At 41.3% G+C, this 22,392-nt stretch overlaps 1 protein-coding gene across 1 annotated transcript in view; it reads right to left on the minus strand.

Moving 5' to 3' along the window:
* The window catches only part of grik4 (glutamate receptor, ionotropic, kainate 4), a gene marked incomplete at its 5' end in the record, with an annotated part of 106,900 nt that overhangs the window by 55,896 nt on the left and 28,612 nt on the right, over positions 1–22,392 (minus strand). The window contains 2 exon segments of the mRNA XM_071520537.1: positions 18,272–18,325; positions 21,957–22,135. Coding sequence (XP_071376638.1) covers positions 18,272–18,325; positions 21,957–22,135 — 233 coding nt within the window.

Consider the following 22,392-nt stretch of genomic DNA (forward strand, 5'->3'; position numbering starts at 1 on the left):
TGGCTGGCACAACTGAGGGCTTAAGAAGCAGTGGGGGAGAAAGAGAGAGCGACAGAGCGAAGATGAGAGGGGGGCGGGAGGGAAGGAGAGCGAGAGGGAATGACAGCCTGGCCATGGGCCCCCTGACACCGGCTGTCACCTGGAGATCAATCAGCAGCCGAGACCCGGGCCAACCAACCAAAAACTGCTGCTTCACCTCCTCAATTCTTGCCCTCTTCCCTCTCGAAAACCCCACGGTCTGGAAGCCTCCGTGTGTCTCTGTTGCATCTATTCTTTCACGTCTATTTTGTCATCTCATACGGGTTTCTATCCCATATCCTGTCCCTCTCAGTCGCTTTCTCTCACAGACACCACTTGCACGCAACGAACCGTTTGTGCGTGCACCCACGCACACGTGCATGCGTGCACATGCACAACCACAAATGCCGGACTGTGTGGCCACTCTGTGTTTGTTGTGATGCAGTCAGTTTGAGCAGTGAATAATGAGATCCCTAGAGGAGTCATACGGCTGATACTGGGATAGCCTGCCATGAACCACGCACACACACAAAACACACACACGTACTGCTTTGAAACGACAATACGGTAACCCTCTGTAAATCCACCATCCTAAACAGGATATCCAAAATGAGGAGAAAACCTCTTCGAATCAACCAGGCTCTCTCAGCCTTCTCTTTGTCCATCGATCCCGCCTCCCTAAATAGGATGGAAATGCTGAGATTATAGTGAGCTTTAGTCTCTAAGCTCCAAGGACATCCAATGAATTAGGCTGCATCTCTGCTGCATGCACAGCTGAACCTCCTGTATCTGAACCTCAGATATCTGAACTGACTGCTCACAATTTTCAGAAATGTTCAGTTGATAGATAATCCTTTCAAATACAAGTTAGACTATACAGGATTTTTTTTGGAATATATATGCACGCTGTGCAGGGAATTTTAGAATGCTGTTTCATATTGTCACAAGTTTTTTTATATTTTGAATATGAATAGTCTCAGTATTTCAATGCATTTTAGTCATCTAAAATTTGCTCGCTTGTTTGAAGAACTTCTATTCCTGCTGGATTTTTTTGGGTTAAAGTGAGGTTAGAATTACTTTAGTTTGTTGAAGTTGGGAGCCACATGCCAGTGGTAAGGTAAAGAAATGCTGCAACAATGTCAGTTAAAATCAAACAAGACGTTGTGCATGGAATGACTCATGAGCAGGGCTTTCACATAAAGTAAGGACTATTAACGACTGTCACACAGTATTGCTAGCCTGGTAAGACCATCCTGATCACGTGACCTCACATTCTGTTTCGCTCCACGGATCAGTCTGGACTTCTAGCTGCCCACATGGATTTCCTGAAATTACAATGTAACTGGGCCAATCAGGGACTGCGGCGTAGTTGATGACGTGAAATACAGGCCGCCGCTGGCAAAACAGTAATGGCGTCTCCGGAAGCAACGAGCGGTAACGTTAACGTTAGTAGAGTAAACACAGCCATAAGTGCAGTTATTGCAGAAATAGACTCAATAACAATGAAACAAGAGTATGCACTAGTGGAGTTTCTCGGCAGAAAATACGTTTTCGCCAAGCTGATTGGCTGAAGGAGTTTGTCTGTCAAGGCAAGTACTCCCGCCCACTGAAATCGATGTGGGCGACTAGAAGTCCAGACTGATCCGTGGAGCGAAACAGAATATGCGGTCACGTGATCAGGATGGTCTTACCAGGCTACAGTATTGCTATGATTCAACACCTTCTTGCAGAGGGATATAATGTGCATGTACTTTACAATAAGGAGAGACAATGCCCAGTATGTAGCCAGTACAGTAGGTGTGCCATCACTTAAGTTAAGATTCTTCACGTCTTTTCAGAGGTTTCCTTGGTGAGCAACATTAGCAGAAATACAGTTAAGGGAACCGACAGTCAAATGGCATTTCCTTCAGTTAATGTAGTCACTGACAGTAAGGCTATTATTTTCTGTTCTGTAAAATGACCCTGTGCCAGTCAGCTTTCAGTGGTGATAATCATCATCAACACTTTGAAGGAGCAAAATCATCTCCACTCCTTATCTGGCAAGGCAGCACTGCAGTGGAAGGGACAGACTCCAGTAGCCTATGATTGAGTAACATTTCTGTAAATTGCATATTGATTTTCCAAATGATAAAATATGAATTAATTATATCCCTCCTTTTATACTGGGGGGTATAGCAGGCTAAAGCATTTAGGTCTTAGTCCGGTCTTCTTAACTCAATCCAATTCTAGTGGCACACTGATTATTCTCTAATAGCTGGAATGTTCATGCAGTGTTTTTGGCAATAAGTCATTTCATGCTCATATCAATTGCCATGTAAATTCAGGCTGAGCTCTAAAGCCTCCTGCAGCCTCTTAATTACTAGGTTCTCAGTGAGCGAGGGATGGGAGGAGAGGAGGAGGCGAGAGGGAGCATCACTAAATGTCATGCTCATAGACTTATGAACCAGGGATGTAATAGCAAAATTGGATAAATGATTTGCTGAATTTTCTCTTCATCAAGTCCATCACAATATTGCAGCCTGCTGCAGTTGCAACTTGGAACTGTAAATGCTTCAGGCATCTCCCCCTGTTTCTTGCAACACGCAGTCATACAGTAGCTGACTGGATATTTCAACTAGCAAGACAGTATCGGGACAAATACAGGACATTGCATGTGCACCATTGTCAACTGTGCCCAAGTCATCCCTCTTGCACAGGTCACTAATCATCATTACATCATTCTCAATGGCCCAGCCAGTTTTCGTTCATTGCAAGATGACCATGAAATCTACATACTATTAATCTTAGTGCAGTGCGCTGAGGTTGATACATTAGCTTTGTTTCAAAGCATTTAATAGCCGCATACATCAAAACAATCTGGCTGCATTCCTGCTGAGTGTTGGGAAATAAATGACCGATTTTGAATCCATTATTCATAGAATTATGTCTGACCTGCAACAATAACAGCCTATTTGTGAGGCACAGACCTTATGCCCAGAATAATTCTTGGGCTGGTGGAGGCCAAAAACACCATGAATATTGCAGACACCAGCATATGTTTGGAATCTGAAACAGGCCATCTTTCCCAGTGAGCTATTCATTCAAATCCCAGCAGAATTTTATGGAGGAACAAAACAGCTGAAAAGACACAAAGCAAATGAAATTTCGAACAGAAACGCCTTTAAAGGGATTTTTTTTTACTTCAAATTACTTATTAATGCTCTCTCTGATTGAAAAGCTGGGATGCGGTGGGTCCAAACAACAGATAATTTGTTTGGATACAGAAAGCAGTTCCTAGACCTCTGAGGCTGCAGAGTCGGCAGTGGGGTGGAGAAGTGGGTGGCTGAGATATTGAGACAGAAAAAACAAGACAGAAAGAGAAGCTGCAGATAATGGAGATGAGACTCCATCTAAACTCTGCTCATCTCGGTGAAGCCCTGAGTGTTTCACATCAATCTCCTGAGTGTTTCTCATCAAGACCAAGTAACTCCTCAGCTACTTTGAGGCAAGACATACTTTACCCCTCTCTGTGTTAGAAGGACCAAGGAAAAGAAGAGCCCGACAACCATACAATGTACAGGGGATGTCTTATGGCAGGCTTTACACAGCAGAGGCCAACTATACATCCATAAAGGGCCAATGTGTGATTCAAGCATGATTGCCCCTGCCCTTTTGTCCTTGGCGCCCTTTTCAAACTGAAACACCAAAAGAGCTTTTAAAAGGAGCATCACTAACACTGATCAACTGAGGAGTTATAAGCTAAAAGGGTCATATAACCACTCTGAAAGGCATTTATACTGTAGTATTTCCACTATATGTAGTCTATTCAAACCTGGTGCACTTCCCTCTCTTCAACAGCTTACATTGATAAGCAGTAAGCATTTAAGGCCACAGGAATGTTTTCATCCTCTCCATAATAAGACACTTGCTTTGTTCTCTAATGTGTGCAGATAAAATGTCTGGAGCTCCTTCGGATGGAAAAACTGCCAAGATTGTGAGAGATGCCAGACTGCACTGCGAGGCAACCATTAGGGCTGGACTGTAAACACAATTTTAAACCCAGGCCTACATTTATTTCGCTTGTGTAATTTTAACAGTTAAATGTGTGATTAGTTTTGGTCTGAATATTGGTCAGATTTTTTAAATACCAAGCCAAACTATGAATAGATTCTAGTTATTTTGTATAAACCGAGTGACATAATCTAGAAATACTAATGCTGGTCGAATGTTTTCTTTTCTTGTATGGAAACGGAAACTGTCTTGCTTATCACTTGCTTATCATACTTTGGTAGGTTCTGTTTGATATTTCATGATATTTTGATATTTCACATTTCGTGTTGCATTTCAATTTGCATTTCATTTTATACCTGTAATTTTTAGATTGGATTACTTATGAATCTTGGTGAGTGGTTAGAAATGCAAGTATATTGCATTTTCTCCCTAAAGAGGGTATGTACATGCCACTGTACAAAACTCACCAGAAAAAATGCAGATTTTCTGATATTTCTCCCCGGGGAACATTATGTCCCCAGACCCATAGCATTTCTGGGGAAATGCCCTTTTAAAGATTATTTTTATGGCATTTCTGCTTTATTAGACAGTTCACAGTGAAGACAGAAAAAGATGGGAGAGGGGATGCAACAAGCAACAAGGTTCTAGGTCGATTGTGAACCCAAGACATTGCGTTTGTATGCTAGGCATCTCAGCCAAATGAACCACAGGACAGTCTAGAAGTTCCCCTTTTTTTTGGCACTTTGCCACTGTCTTAAAAAGGCTTTTCACACAGCACTTAGCCGGGGGCTAAGTGCTTCCTTAGCCTTGGGCTAACTTGTCTTTTAGCCCTGGGCTAAAAAACATTTCCCGACTTTTCAGGGTTATCCTCAGAAACTCATTTAAAAACAGGGTTAGCTGTTGGCTGTGTGAAAAAGGTTGGGAGACTATGTGTCCCTTGTGTGTTGTCCAATCAAATAACTTCACAACGTTGCTAAGCAACGCTGCGTGGCATCCCTGGGCTCAAGTGTTTTTATTACCATGGAACATTATACTATTGTGACAGAAGTCAAAAGCAAAAAGAAGAAAAATAAAAAAATAGGGAAGGAAAAGAAACCTGTCAAAGAGATCTAACTGGTTGCAGGCAGAGACAGAGTTATTTTTATGTTTATAGATCGTTTCGTTTTTGCATAACACCCCAATTGCCGTAGAATAATTGTTGCTAGTTAATAGGCTGTGGAGTCATGTGTCATTCATGTAAACATAGATTGCGTGTACCTTCGGACATGTAAGCGCCGGGCTAAGAAGAACGCTGTGTGAATCATTAGCCCTAGGCTAGCCATGGGTTAAATGTGTGTGTGTGTGAAAAGGGGCTAAGATAACCATGGGCCAACTGGTAGCCCAGGGTTAAGATAACACTAGGCTAATACGTATATGCTGACTAGCTAAGAGCCTTGCCGGCTCAGCGCTCTAGTCGGCAAACTGATGTTGGCAGGGGCTCATTGTGGTCCTTTACACCAGGAAGAGAGAGGATTTGCTGCCTCTTTCACTTTTAGTTTTGAATAAGCATTTCATTGAACTCCCAGTTTTGTGCTTTGTTTTCTGTTTGTCATATTACATAGAATTACCGGGCATGTATAGTAGATGTCTCAGTAACCCTGTCTAGCTGCTTGCTGCTCTCAGTGGGCTTCCCCAGGAAAGCCTTTTAGTGCTGTTTTAAAAGCCCTTTTGATTTACTTGGTTTATTGTCTTAGTGAGCTTTTTGTTAGTTCCTTCTTCAGCGACATTTGTTTCATTTTGTTTTGCAGGGAATGTAAGAGTGTTTTCTTATAAATTCTTTCTTCTACACAACTATTATCAGCCCAGTCAAAAATGCAGCCAATTCTGCAGCCAATATTTTTGGGATCTGCAGGGTGTTCTGCATTGTAATGCAAATGAAAGCTGTTAAATATGCAGTGCACAACTGTATTTTGAGACAGTATGCTTTTCTACACATTAAAAACAGCTCACAAAGCTGAAACTGAAGCATCGTGTTAGTTCAAGCAGGACAAGTCATGCGTGCTTCATCAGCTGTCCATCAGCTGATCCAACAAAAATAAACCAACGCTCGGCACTTCAAACAAGGCGTCTATTTAAACTGTCGGCTCCTCATTCATCCCTGTGGCTCCTACCTGCCACTTGCTGCTGTTGTTGTGCTGCTTTCTGCCTCCTGCTGTCTGGTTCCTTACTAATCAATATACTTGCTATGGTATATGTTTCTGTAGGCTTTTCTCTTGAAATTACGTATATTCCACATCTCAATGATATGTGTCTGCTGTTCTGTTCTGTAAACCGCTGGGAGGTTTGACTGTGCTCCCTGCTGAACCTTTAGCATGCTGCTTGGATTCAAACAGGGAGCAGCCAAGAGAACAGAACCTGTACCGCCAAATACAACTGTATAACCATTTGTGCTATAATGGTTTTAACTTCGACAAGAATGTTCCTGACTGAAACTGCTATAATCAATACACCTCAAATACATATGAATTAAGTTAAAAAAGTGTGCCTCAGTGTCTTCCATGCTTGTACACCTGGTCAGTGACTTAGAAGCGTCACTTTTACAGCCGCATTTGCATTAGCTCCAGTGCAAATGTTAAAGGTCCCATATTGTAGAAAAAATGTTCCTTGCCTCTTTGATTATAAAGGAGTTGGATGTGCTATTTAAACATCGTGAAAGGATCAAAACGCACGGTAGCCAACTAAATCCACACAATCCATATTAGAAAACCGAGCCTCTAATCAAGCTGTTTGGACTTCTGTAACTTTGTGGTGTAACAAAGGTTCACTCATGATCATTTCTGTAAGAAATAATAGGGTAACAAAGTGTTTTTTTCAAAGCGGTTGAGCGGTTGCCATTGTTTATTTAACAGAGAGTTTTCCCTACCTGTAGCTGCCAGGCTGTGGTGTCTCACGTTTTACTCTTGAAACGGTTAGCAATCAGAACAGAGGGCCGTTAATATTGATGAGCCTTAAAGACACAGCAACAAAAACAGCCTGTTCTTGGCAAGGCTCAGAGAGATGCTGGAAAATGAATGTGTAAAAATGGATTGAGTGTTTTTGGTACATGACACCACACAAACAGCTTTGAATGGACCTCAAGACATAAAATAAAACACTGGAAAGTGTAGATTATGGGACCTTTAAGTAAAGGCCTCAATGTTATATCTGTGCTGGGATTGTGAGACCATGTCCAAAGTTCCTTTATGATCCAACAAAAATATGGCAACTTCATAAACGACCTCACTTGCCTAAAAGATAGAACAAGACATTTTAGAGCGAGAAACAAGACTATTGGATTCCCCTTCTCCTCTCGTTCATCTTGATCAGACACTCCTCCACAATCAGCTAAAGGTGGCTGTGTATCGACCTGGTTGCCTACAGTTCTTTGCCTGATGTGATAATCAGAATATAATAATAGTTAAGTAATTCTTCAAAAGCTGGACATAATAGTTGATGTAAACATCACTAATGGCTTGCTAATAGATGCTTGATGTGGGAGAATACGAAAGCACAGAGACACACGTGTGGACGTACACACACATAAACACTCACACACGCATATATGTATGTGTGCGAACGGACACATGCACACACATAGACGCACATACACAAACGCAGTTTGATAATTAGCTAATGGAAATTACGTTTCAAAGAGAAAGGAAGAGGGGTAACAGAGTGGTAGGAGGGGTGACAGAACAATAACCGCATTAGCCCTCCAGTGCTGATTTACAGCCGAGAAATGATTTACAAAGAGACGGCCAGGGGAGAAAATGTTCACAGTTTTCAAAAATGTCACTATCTTTCAGTTAATTAGTAATTAACAAGCTCATTAGTGGTAAGTGGTGGTTCCACATACACAGGAGCATCCATGTCCTTATGAGACAGAGTCAGTGGCATTTACAAGCATGATAGTGAGAATTATCCGCTAAATGAAGTCACTACTAAAAAAGCATACAGATCCATGTAAGTTCTTTTGCAGATTCAGCTTGATGGGGTGTGATATTGCAAATGCATTTCATGGTGACTTTACGTTGGCAAATTCACAGCTTATCATGCAGTATAAGACAGCTTCAAGGCAGGTGATGAAGGGAAAAAAGAATGGAAGGAAGGGAAAGGGGTGGAAGGAAGGAAGGGGGAAGGAAGGAAGAAGGGAAGAAAGAAAGACAGAAGGAAGGAAAGGAGAGAGGGTGGGAAGGCAGAAGAAAAGAAGGAGGTAGCAAGGTGGATGGGGAGTTACTGCTGGATGATGGCAGGAAGGAAGTCAGAAAGGGGGGCACAGAAAAGAAGCCAGGTATGAAGTCAGCAAGCAATTTCAAGTTTCCTAACAAGACCCTACAGTATGCTGAGACTCAAGCCCTGGGATTTGGAAGATAATAGGCTGTAATACAATTGTCAACACTGAGTCATCCAGACATGGGGCTCAGAGGGAGAGTGGTGGTAATAGGGCTGACACACAATAATCAATACGCTGCAACTCCTCACACTTATAAAGCACTGAGTATGAAGGGAGGAACATCTAGTGCTACATTGTTTGCCTCCATTTACACAAGCATCCAGTCAGCATCTGCCTAATCTGTTAGGCAAGAAACAGACTAGAGAACCTCACGTCTTAACATACTGTTAAAATGGAGATAATTTTATGGTAAACAACTGGTCTTTTCAGAGTTTCTTATAACGCCGTTGGAAAACTATGTTTAGGGTGATAAGGCAAGGAGGGCAGAATCACAATTAGCATGCCAGGTCTTTGGCAGTCTCTCACACAGCCTCAAAACACATTTCCACTATCATAAGGCAGTCAAAAACAAACAGGGCGCTGGATAGCCAATTATCTTTGTTAACAAACTTAGGCTGGGAACACACTAGAAGACTTACAATTCACACTATTTTTGAAAACTCATTGCATCACACACATACACACACAACAGATTTCACAGAATTTTTGTTTCTCAGTTGTAAACATGCTAACACAAGATGATTAGGCAAGAAGGGGATACCACCCTTAACAAAGTAATTGAGATTATTCTGCTGACGTCACTGATGTCGGGACCTCTAATCTCACAAAGAACTCCCAAACACAATCCAACATGCATTAATATGCACTCATATGCACATCATAGGACATCGGGGGAAAGGCCCTGACCTAGACTGGTTCCAGACTTCTGAATCATGTCCCACCCACTTTTCAGATTTTGTTGGGTGATTCAGAGAGTCTGGTGTTGCTCTAGTCAACGGCTTTTCTAGCTCCGAGAAACAATTGAGCCAATCTACGCCTTTGTGCGTGGGACTAAAGTTTGAACCGTTTTTCATTTTCAGCAGAATAGAATTGTTGAAATCACCTCCTTAACCAACATATTGTCTTTGCAAAAACAATGTTTTTGTCAAAATCGAGTGACATTCTTGGTAAAGTTGCTAAATCCACTGGCTAACCATGGATGTAGAGACTAACTGGCTGCACAGCATCACTGTCGACTGACGTAATGTCAGAGCGGCCGGATGCGTCGGTTCAGGGGGAAAATCATCCCCCACACACACAGAAAACGGCTAACGAGGAGGCAATCTCAGGCTGAATAATGGAGTGGTAATGAAATGGCCATTCAGTGTGAATATCCGGCTAGCCCTGACCCTTTCTCACAAATAATTTGTGCCAACCATCTGTCATGACAGCCCCAAAATCTGCTCTGACTAGTTTGGGCTCACTGTGATCTTCAAAAGTGTTTGAAATGGCCAAGTTAGAATTGGGGTAAATATGTTTAGTGTGTCCCCAGCATTAATTACATCAACGTTAAAAGACCTCATTTGTTCCTCCATCTGGGGACTGGGTGTGTTGATGGCTAACAGTTTTTCTACTGCTCTGTCAAGGACCAATATAATAAATGTTACTCTTAGTGAATTAATACCAGCTGTTAACAATACGTTCAAATCTTTGCATTACACATGAGTAGGAAGCAGACATTACTTGGCGATCTGACATAATAATGACATAGTTTATATTCTGGCTGGATGCTACTCTCTGTTGTCACCTTCCACGCAGCCTATTACCTTTTCTATTACTCAGTTGATTGATTCTCAAACTCTGTGTCTAAACAGGAAAATATGAACTTTACATAAGCCGTGGAGGGGAATTAATTAAATCCCAATCATTTTCACAGTCACAGTGGCTGCCCTCTAAAGCAGTTTGACTGACGAGCCTTTTTTTTTTTTTTCTTTTGATTTATAAATCTTCTGTACCACAATGTTCAGCAGAGATGGAGGGCGAGGTTGATGTGAAGTGATGCTTTTTTTTGTATATAGCAATGTTCCCCCCATTCATTCACATTTGCAGATACGGGTAAAATTTTTTACCAGAACAATAAACTTATGAAATTGAATTCTGTATCGCCTAGACATTATTGTTATCAAGGCCAGACACAGCAAGAGAGAGAAAGAGAGTGAGAGATAGAGAGGGGAGATGCAGGTTTTCGCAGTAAGGAAAGAAAGAAGAGGTGGAATTACAAAGAAGGCGAGGGCAGACATAGGCGGAGGGGAGACAGGCATAAATTTTACCTGTTTCTCATTGGCAATCATTCTTTATTCAATCATCCGGCATTTTACCAATTGACAGAGTTGGGAGGAATAATTAGAAGCAGGGAGCATGTCGAAGCCCAGGACCCCAGCAGGCCAAGAACAAATGCTGGGGAGAATGGCAATGTCTGGGAAAGAATAGGGATTAACTGGTGAATAAAAAGCATCAGCCATGCTTCAGGAGTAAAAGCTAACTCCCCTCATCACCCTTTTATACAAAGCAGCCAATCAGCTCTACTTAATATGAACTGAGAGAGAGGGATGCAGGGGGAGAGGCAGGAAACAGAAGGGTGAAGGAGTGAATGATGGAATTTGTGTCTGTGTGTGTGTGTGTGTGTGTGTGTGTGTATTAGAGCACATACTATTAGCATGTGGATCTGCATTGTGTGCACATGCACATATGCAGCCTGTTTCCATTTCGCCATTCCTGGTTTGTGACGACGCCAGAAGACAAAAAATATGCAGCTTATTACCGCCAAGCAGACAGGCAGACAGGGAGGCAGATAAGCAGGCACCAAATTGCAAAGGCCAAGATCTTACAGCCATATGCATGCATGTGTGTGTGAGTGCGTGGGTTGGGGACTGGATGGAGACTGGTGTTGGGTCTTGTGTGGGTGAGCATGTACATGAGTTTATTTATTTGAGTGTGCTCATTTGTGTGTGTGTGTGTGTGTGTGTGAGAGAGAGAGACAGTCTGGGAGCGCTGGCAGCTCTTCAGGCAGGGATGCATGACAATGACTACAGTGACAAGAGGGATCATGGGTGTGTGGAGGGGAAATGGAACATGAAGAACAAAACAAACAGGCGGTGGGGTGCGAGGGGTTGGGGGGGTGGGGGGTGGGAGGGGGGGGGGTGGAGTGATGGCCCTCGCTTTGCAGACAGGGATAATATGTCAGCCAGCGCTGTGTGTGAAAGCGTGTGTTTGAGTGTTTGTGTGGATGCAAGTGAGATTTTGTGTGTGTGTGTGTGTATGTGTGAAAGAGAGAGGGAGAGAGCGCGTATGCCTTTATCAGGACTCAAAATGACGACGCAAAGCGACAGTGCGGCCTGCCAGGCACAGCTAGGCCCAATCCTGTGCTCACCTAACCTTCAAATGACATTAGGCATCCCGTCAACATATGATGAGGCGCTGCCAACCTCATGTGATTTATTCAATCCTGCCGAGTAGCGTGGATCCCAGGATACAAATCACTCCGATGGAAGCCATGGAGCGAGGACTGAGTGCATGTGTTTGTCCATGAAACTGAGAAGCGTATAGGCATGATATGTGTGTATGCTTGTGCATCTGTGTGTGTGTGTTGCAGAGTAAAGAGAGACCTAAGAGACCTCTATAAGGCTACAGTACTGAGGAAGCTGTGTGATGTCAGCTACTGACACTCAAATATAAAGATGTCTAAAAGGGGAGAAAGCCTGCAAAAGCCCTGTGGAGCTGTCCAGCTGCCCGGTGCCTCCGGATAGCATATCTTTTTTAACTTCCCCATTACTGTGAACCGAGGAGCAAGATTTCTATTAGATCTTCCAATTAAAGCCCAGGATGTTAATGGCTGGTATTAAGTGGATTTAATGGGTAAAGAGGAAAATAAACAGGCTCTAAGAGCTTTAGTGCACAAAAACAGAAGACGGTTAGATAGAATCTGAGTGATGTCTGCCTCTTTTCCTCCCCATCACCTGCGTGTCTAATTCTGATCAGCATCATTAACTGAAGTGAATGCTTGTTTCTAGATTATTCATTACCTTACATTATCCGAGGCCAGTCCCTTGGAAGTCGGAGAGCAGAATTAATGTAGCGAGGAGCACATGGCATGTCTCAGAGACCGTTACGGGGAGCTGCTATCTGAATCCTATGGCTGTTAATGAAGGGATTGGCAAATAAAAGAATTCATCTCTCTTCCCCCGAGGCAGCATCCACTGAAGATCATTATCTCTAATGATGGCCAATGGGTGGTCATTCTTTCACATCCATCTTCTCAATAAAAACCCTAACATCGACTGGGCTATTGTTATATATAGGTAATAAAGTCACACACACATCCACACACACACCCACACACACACACACACATACACACAAAACACCTTTATAAAATATGGAGAGAGAGAGAGAGAGAGAAAGAGAGAGAGAGAGAGAAAGACAGCAAGAAGATTCACACAAATCATATAGCTATATGATATAGTCATTTTCATAGTATTCCCATGATGTCACATGCAATATGGTGGTTTACCATGCACATGACTCATAATCACCTGTTCATTTATTACAATCACCTGTTATTTTCCTCCCAAGATGGCTGTGTGGTGAACACTATGAATAGTGTATAGTTTGAAACATTATATAGCATTCACTAACGTTCATTACTACAACTTTGCTTAATTATGATGCAAAAAATTTAATGACTACCTCTGCCTCTTCTCCCTCTTCTCATTTCTCACACCAGATTAACAACAGAAGCAACAACAACAAATAGCAGTATAAACAAAGCAAAACAAACAGCCAAAATTAAGAATGAAAGCAGCCAAATCCAAGAGTAGGCGCAGCAAACCCCTGACTAGAGATGGGGCGCTGCACGAGGACGTTGACGAGCGTCTTGAGATGATTCAGGGGAAACAGATTAGGCAGGGGAGCAGCCTGGCAGATCGTTAGTCAGGGATGTCAAGACCAGAGATAAATGAAGTGTCAGCAGAGGAGAGAGACAGAGGGGGGAAATGGCTGGAGAAAATAGGAGAATCGAGGGCGAGAATCGAGAGATGGAGATGAGGGGAAGGAGAGAGGACAGCAGCCGAAAAGATGGTAAAGCTTTAGAAGAATGAACGTTTAGAAGCCTTATCAAGCTACAAGTTAATTATGAATTTCATAACAATAAGTTACTCATATTATAAATTGCAGTTGAGTTGTAAATCATTAATAACATTAAAGTTAACATTTTATGTCTGATTCAGAAGTGAAAAATAGTATTGCTAGTACATCACTATCTAATGCATCATTGTCTAATGTTAATATATTTATAGTTAGTTTCACATCCCCTTCTTTAGGAACTCACAAAGTTATCATTAGTTTTACGAATGATGTATGAAATATTTGTTGATCATTAACAAGTATTACTGAAATGCTTCATGAATTATTAAGTAATGTTATGGGCTGTATGTTTTTGTCATGTATTATAAATGATTTGTTTTAGTGGCCCATAATCTAAAGTTGAAACTGTTTACTATGTACAAGCGTTTTTTAAACCATTTATAAGCCTTATACTTTATAAAGTATTTCTAGTCTTTAATTAATGTGCTGTAATTGTATTCAGAGTTTTGGGGCATTTATGCTTTATTGGACAGCACTAACTAATGGATCGTCTTCTTCTTGTCAATAAATTTAAGTTGCTACATTGCAATCTTTCAGCTGCTTAAGTTTTGCCATGATGGAGTTATATCGCGCACACACACACACACACACACACACACACACACACACACACACTGGAAACTCTTGACAGCAATTTAGATGGATTAGATGCTCTTTTGATCTGAATACATAAACAGAGAGGATTCCTGTCCAAACCACATATTCTTAAATGCTCAGTGAATCAAATCTTAACCTCAACATTTGCATTTCTGTTACCTGTCTAAGTTTAAATTTGGCATCTGTGCTGTCAACAGACTGTCAGATGATTAGAAGTAATTATTTTGCTAACAGGCATAAAATAGCAAGTTAGCTGCATACCCAGATAGTCTGTGTGCATCTATTCCAGTCAATGAGAGCCATGAGGTAAGCAACCTAAAACTAAATCCCTGACTAACGGTCTGAAATCGTGGACAGTAGAATTCAGATTTATGTAAGCCAACAAGGGAACATCATAAGCTAAGAACTGTATGACATTGGCACAATCTTTTAAATAAATCTGACAAAAAAGTTATGTATTTGCCTAGAGATGGTGGAGTGGTGCGCCTCCCACCTCTGAAGCTGCCAGAGCTTTATGTCCTCTGTCTAGCTCTCTATTCTCCCACTGTCTAAATAAAGATTAATAATAGTAAGGATGAGTGCACCACCCACTCTTCTTAAAAAAAATAAAAATAAAGTTGTACAAGACAACCAGATCAAGTCTCATAGACTGCTTTAGAAAAATAATATATAGCTGAAGCTAGTTTTGATTTCCTTGGAGGAAAAATAAGAGATCTCTATATCTGAAAAACATCTTCACCATTCTCCAAGACAAAAGAAAACCATTTCCTGGAGAGAACCCTGCAAAGCTTAATGAAGTCAAACTAATGTCAAAGCACGAACAAATCATCTAACAGCAACCCCTCACCACTGGCTCCTAAAGCCACCACACTGAGAAAACTCATCAGGCAATTACATCAAATTACTGCTCTATTTCTTTTACCCCACCACAAGCTTGTGATATTTAAAGACCAAGATAAAAATGTGCAGTTTATTGCTTGCTGTTCAAATCTCCGCATTCTTCTGAACTGGATTAATGCAGTCACTGAAATGTGTTTTTGTGGTGCATAATTGTTTTTGTATCCAAAAATATTTTTCTACTATATACAGTATTTAGGGAAGTCATTTAAAGGACCATTAGGTAAATGTTTAAGATCACAGATCACCTGATGTAAAAGCTTTTTCAGGGGAAAGGTGAGGGAGTTGAGGAGAAGAGCAAGTTAAATGGAGTGAAGAGCTACTAAAGACTGTTGTTGACCCCTGTTATCATGGCCATTACCTATTCTAAAAACTCTGGAGAAGAGATGAAGTCTGATAAGATGAAACCAGACCAGTGGTTACCTAGCACTCTTACTCAAAGTCTGTCTGTTGCTACAACCAGTTCACATTGTTCAAGTTTCTGGTTTATAGTATGTGATTGTACACGATAAATTAACTAGAAAAGAAAGAGGTCAGAGTTATGAACAACTGTAAAACCTCCTTACCATCTAATATTGATGGAGTATGTGGCTCAGATAAAATTGCTGAGCTGTGTCGACAGCACAACTTTTTCAACTGTGTTAAAAGTAATGCATTTGTGGTTATAAAAGTTATAAAACAGAGAACATGGCAGTCCGGCCGGAGGAAATCCACCATGCTATTATGAAGTTAGGTGACAATACGACATGTGGAGTGGATCATATTACTGCTGAACACTTAAAACATGCCAGTCATAAACCTTTTCCTCTTCTTGCTATCTGTACTACTGGATTTTTCGTCCATGGTATCTTACCAGACTCTATCATCTATTTCATGTGCCAAGATTTCACAGTAGTAGCCATATGTTTGCTAATACTGGAGTACCTACCTGTCAAGCAGTAATAAGAAATCTTGTATGTACAAATGTATGTGTCCTCTGGTTGAGTCAGAAAAAACATGAATGAGGTTCTAATTAAACTTGTGATGAGCTGTACCAGATTCTCATCAGATTTGTGGAGACACTGGTGGAAGAGCCTTCATGTAAACTCTTTTTTAAGAGTCTTGAGTAGTTTGTATTGAATTAAAAAAAACAACAATTATTTGATTCTGACTGTTGCCATCATCAGTAGTGGCCAGTTACAGAGGTTTACAAGTAGATTGAGATGTAATGTCATTTATGAATTCCAGAGTGGCTTGCATCCTCCCATTTGTCTCGTGGGGGAAATGTAAGTTTGATTTAATGTAAATAATACAGACATAACCTTTAAACAGACTATAGAAATGCTATTTGCTCACCAAGATATTGGGAATAGTAATACCTTGACTGGAACACACACACACACACACACATAAGAGTGCACGCACACACTCACATACAAAGATCAGTGGATTGTATAATCATTCTATATCATCTATCTTGCCTGGTTCTGTGGTACCATTAGGAAGAGGCCTCTCAGCCTGGGGGAATTTCTTGGAAAAATGACTTGACTTCTTCAATCAAATTATGTCCTAACCTTGAATGAGATGGCATAATCAGAGTGTAATTTAATGGGAGGATGAAAAACTGGCCCAAGCATTCAATTTACGATTGTCATTTTCAGAGATGTATTGTCACTGTGAGTTGGGAGGTGGGTGTTTGATTAACTGAACTGTGACAGAACGTAATGTAACTAACTCACCTTTTTATTCCTCCTTCCGTTTTCTTTGTGTGTGTGTGTGTGTAGTATGCGTGATTCACATACAGTAGAGCCATTTGAAAACACGATAAATAGGATGAATCAGTTATGACGACAACTAAGGGGACAACAATGCTTGTATTTTCCCCACTCATGGCTCCAGCGCTACATTATGTCCTCGGCTGCCGGGGGCACGCCGCCGACCATTTTAATGACGCTAGCTGAAGCTATTAATGCTGCTGTGACTGAGCGATGGCTCGATTTTTAGGAAATGGTGGCGGGATCGTCATCTGTCTACAATGAATCCGTGTGCTTTGCTGCGCCCTCCGGCAACCCTCGCACAACAGAGTGATGAGGGGGCTTATTTAGGTGCAGATACAAAAGAAAGGAAAGAGGAGCGATTTAAGGGAAAGGAGAAGAGGAAAGAGATCTACAATAAGAGGAGTTGAGGAGGAAAACATGAATGTGGTGGCCCACTCTTAATGAGTCATAAATCAGGTTGATATGAATCATTTCCATAGCGCTATTAGAGCAAAGCGTTTCGAACCTCATTAATTTCCATTAAGGAGCGGCTATTGGGGAAGTTTACTATAGTGCAGAATCTTTTCCAAGCCGCTATCTTTACAATCTTACAGCATCTCTTACAGATCCCTTAGACTCTGTGTACCTGAAGACCATTATTCTCAGATACGAGGTCAATCTCTTTAATTTCCAAGTGCACCGGGGGGAAAAATGGAGCGATCTCTGCATAAAAGGACTTATCAATCTTTTGTAGCTGTGTTCTTAATGCCATAATTCCACTGTCTTGGCTCCAGTCTTCTTAATCCTTGCCATTTTATCATTAATTATTTCCATTAACAAGTCCCAATGAACTCCTTGCACCCTGAATTTCCCCTTAAATTTCCCCTTAAGTAGCTTCAAAGTTACTATTATTATTATTTTTCCATACTGAGTGTCACATATATATTCTGTATCTGCTCGTTCCAATGCTTCACTGAAGCTATAGCTCACTTATATTGACTGAAATATTCAAACCCAAGATGCCATGTTTTTTATTGCTGGACCATTACGTACATCAAATGGCAAAAATCTAGATGTCTTGTGCACTATTTTATACACATTTCCCTGTAATTCAGCATATTTGGCATCTTTAGAAAACTGACTAGAATTTGAAACAAAGTTCTGTGGGTTTGAACAATTAAGCTTGGCCGCGAAACATGCGTTTGTAAAGTTTGTTTTTTCATGCAGCCATTTATCACATGCATGTCTCAAAGGACATTGCAGAGAATGAGACTAACTAGATCTAACTGATCAAGATTCAACCGTAGAGCAGAATAATATAGGACAAACATCAGAAAAATCACACGACACACAAAAGCAGATTTTAGCAAGACATAACAGCCTACCTATTCTATATAATGGCACCACCAGCCTTAGACCCTTAATGCATACAAGGAAAAACTTCCAAGAAAAAAACCTTTGTTTGTAATGACTGTACTGCCAGCGGGGCCGGCAGGGTGGAAAAGTTAAAGTGTATTAGTTAGTAAAGTGCTGCTGTGCTGCTGTAGTTTTCGAAGACTATGTTATTTCAGAATGCCCAAACCCTCTCCCATTTCCTTACCAGAGAGGTGAAGATGTAAGTGTAGTAGACTGACAGCATTCCCAGCTCCGATGCCTGGAGAGGAAAAGAGAGAGAGAGGTGGGGTATAAGATAAAGAGAAATGTAAGAGGAAGAGAGTTGGCAGAGGGAGAACAAAAGGGACAAAAAAGAGAAAGGGGAAGAGATGAAGTTTGAACAAAAAGATGTTAGATGGAGGTCAGAGAAAGCGAGAAGGGAGAGGGCGAACAAAATAGAGAGGGGAAGGAGTAAAGAAGAGAGAAGTTGAGAGGTCAGTGATTCTGTGCAGCTCAAGCTCCACTAGGCAGCAGAGAGATCAAATTCACATCCTGATAAGACCAGACACATTCTTATCTGACAATGGCTCTCAATGGAGCAATTAATTTCTGAGGTGTATTAGTATGCCGCTCTATACCCGGCCTTACAATGTGATTAAATCTGAGTCGCACTGAGGAGCAGTTGTGAAGGGCAGGGTGAACTTTTCATACTTTCATTTCATTAAAGTCATTAGCAAAAAATTCATTGCTCTATGGGCTTCTGTTCAATCATGGTGCAATGCGCTTCACGATTAAATTCACTAAATACCTAGTACATATATCACACCAAACCATTTGAAAGAACGTTCTCTTTTTTTAAGTCATACTGTAAGTATTCATTATCATTTCACCTCGAGTGAATTTCATCATGAACATGAATTACACCTGTCCTCCCGCCCACACAACATGCCTCTTCTGAGACTCTACACAGAGTGAAGCTTTTCAACACTTGACTCTACCGAAATTTACACATTTCCTTTTGGAAAAGCTCCAATGCTGAGATTTATTTAAGGTTGTGCATCACCACAACTTGACACTAAGGGTTTACAGTAGATATTTAGCTGTCATATTTTCCAAAACACACTAAACTCTGTGTGTGTGTGTGTGTGTGTGTATGTGTGTGTATGTGTGTGTGCGTGTGTATGTCATTGGGTCCTTGAATATTATATCTAAGTGTTAGACTTTCAGCAAGAGCATAAATAATGAAACAGTAAGAAGGAGAAAGCTGCCAACAATAATTACAGCCAAAACATTGCTGAGTAATACAACTTTTTATATTAAACTTTGAACAACCTCTCACAATGTCTTTAAAGTGATCATTCGCCCAGGGTACTACGTGCATATAAAGGAGCTTTCTTTGAGTATATAGCATACTGTTATTCAGAAACTAAACATGGTGGCCATGCGAGCTAAACATTAGTGGGAACCTGTTAGCTAATGGTGAAAGGTGGTTGAGGTTTTTTTCCTCTTCAATAGAACCATCCTGTAGCAAGTTCATATTTCAAAATAGCGTGTATCTTTTCCATGGATGACCTATGCCTTTAATACTTTACCAAATAGAAATTGAAATATAACCTAATTAGCATGTGGTTGCTACCCGCATCCCACTCAGAGGACACAGTGACACCATAATAAGCAGCTGATGAAAAACATAGTTTTTAGCTCCTTTCACTGCATTACAAGTAAGCTTCCCTGGCTTTTTTCTCTTTTTGTTCTCCTTGATGTTCTACTGCAGCTTTTGGTCAGAGTGCACACGGTTTGTGCTGGCCCCTTATTCTGGGCTCACTATCTGTCCTGCTCTTGTTCTGTGTAGCTGTGCACAAGAGCGCAGGCCTGACTGAGCGAGATTACATTCAGAATGCTAACACTGCTGACCTAAACCCCTCTGAATGCTAAAGCCTCAGACAGTGAGACCTTTGTGTGACGAGGGTTTGATGTAAGATGTAAACAGACAAATAAGGGGGAATGTCTTGCATGACAAAGGCCAATTCTGCCCCTTTGGGCGAGCTGGCCACTCTTATCATCACAACGATTCCTAGCACTTGACCATGTAATCAAATCTGAGCCGGGAAGTATGCTGGCACACGGCTTTAATATGTTTGGCAACTAGGCGCTCCTCATGAGGGGGGGGGAGACTGCCAACTTTCCACCACACCACTGCAGGATGCCTCTTGACAAACAGACAGATGGCATGAAAAATAAAACAAAGAAAAAGAAGGAGAGATACGGGGATAGAGGCGCAAGACCGCAGAGGGAGGGAGGTGTGGAGAAAGTGAAATGGGTAGATGATTAGAGCAGAGAGAACAGAGAAGAGAGAGAGAGAGAGAAAGAGAACTCCATATTTAAACTGGGGATGTACAAACAGAGAAAGGTAGAGACAGTGTGAAAACAGAGAAAGAGACAGCGAGACATCCCACTGTGGTCCCCCATTGCTTTGTGGCCCAGGGTTGCTATGGTGACTAGATGACCACTGATGGCAGCCTGAACACTTGATTGAGGTGAGAGATTGAGTTAGAATAGAGAGAGAGACAGAACATAAGGGAGGGCATGAGGGAGAAAAAGAGGAAGAGACAGAAAGAGAAAGAGAGCCTATGTGTGCACACGAGGATCTCTCCTCTCTCTCTAGCTCCTCTCTTCCCCTCCTTCACCCCCTCCCATTCTGTGTATCCTCTGTAGTTATTGTCACCTCCACTCTAGCCATCCATCCATCGTCTTCTAGAAATAATGAGGTGTGTATTAATTACAAACAGGCCATATGCTGCTCCCGCCTAAGCACCCTCGCTTCCTCTGCTCCCACGCTCACCTTTACTGATGCGATCAAGGCTCTTTACAAACCATAGAAGTCTCCAATCCAGAGAAGCGTCAACATTATGTTGGAGTCAAAGTGTCTAAGGGCTTTATAATGTGTGCTGACGTTAATTACTGGTGTGCGCTATTAGCAGAGATAGCAACCACAGAAAGGTCACATCGATGCATTACTGACAGAAATAGTGCAGTCACATCGGAGATTAATGTCATCAGTAAACTTTTTTTCTCTCACATCATGAACTTTATCACTTTGTTTATTACATAGTTACGTTTTTATGCAAAAGGCGTTTCTAGGAAAGGCAGAAACAGATGGATAATAGATAAGAGAGAGATAAAAGTATTACAGTCCACTTAATTTGCTTCACAGCTTTATGTTTTTATCCATAGCATGTAGACAAAACAATGAATTAATGTCAATGAACTTAAGAGAGCTTCTTCATTGTTGAGTCTGTCTGTTCTTACTCACGCTAATCCACTCAACTGTGTGGAGTTCTCACTTACAGACAATGAATCATGGAATACAACGTGATTTAATGCTCTCATCCATATAATTTGATGTAATAGGTTTGTCTGACGAGATTCATTTGCTTTTTATTTCAGTCTGTTTTTCGACTCTTGTACTCTGGCCCCCTGTTCTTTAAATGCTGAGCCAAGCGCCAAAAGCACATAACTTCACCTCATATATTTACTTGCTATTCAAGAGTCCAAATGGATTATGGCAGTGCAAAGGATATTTCATTATTTATACGTTGTGTACATTATTCAGTGTGCTCACACAGTGTGTGAAGAATACAATCTCTATCTCTACAGGCCAAGACAGTCAAAACTGAAGACTAAAAACTATCGAACAGCTGAAAAATCACTCTCTCCACCTACCATTACTTTCAGCCTTGAACACTTTTTTGCCACTGGCAATTTCAGTTCCTTGTCTTTTTTGAGATGTGTGAGAATTATATAAACATGGATCCTGAGGAGTTTCTATGAGTGCAAGGCTAAGATTGTAGACACTCAAATAATACTAATCAGCTCTTAAACAACTGCGCTATAATGTTTACCACACTCACCCGTTCCAAAATGATGTGTGACATGGTGGCGTTGGCGTCAACAATAATAGTGGCAGTCTTGTCGTCTCGTATCTCCTTCAGCAGCGGGGTCGGATCCTGGCTGTCATCAAGCATGCGCACCGACAAGGTCTCCTTGGAGATGAGGAACTGCCTGAGGAGCCGCTCCAGGTTCAATAAGCCTGCCGGCAACACACACACACATAGACAAAAAAAAAATACATGAGAAGATTACTTGCAATGAAGGGAAGCCTCTCCCACATGGATGGAGCTTTACCATAATATAGGTCTTTTGTAAAAGTTAAGAAAACTTCATAACTAAAAAGTGAAGGAAAGTCAAGTGCATTTAGGAAGTGATGGTTGACACTGTAATATACGTAGGATCTTAATAATGGTGCATTGTCCTTAAAAACAAATAAATTGGTCTGTTGATGCAACT

Source organism: Centroberyx affinis, unplaced genomic scaffold (assembly GCF_046629955.1).
Source record: "Centroberyx affinis isolate AG114_WGS23_722 - 3 ecotype Tasmania unplaced genomic scaffold, CSIRO-AGI_Caff_v1 ptg000807l_1, whole genome shotgun sequence".
NCBI classification, from domain to species: domain Eukaryota; kingdom Metazoa; phylum Chordata; class Actinopteri; order Beryciformes; family Berycidae; genus Centroberyx; species Centroberyx affinis.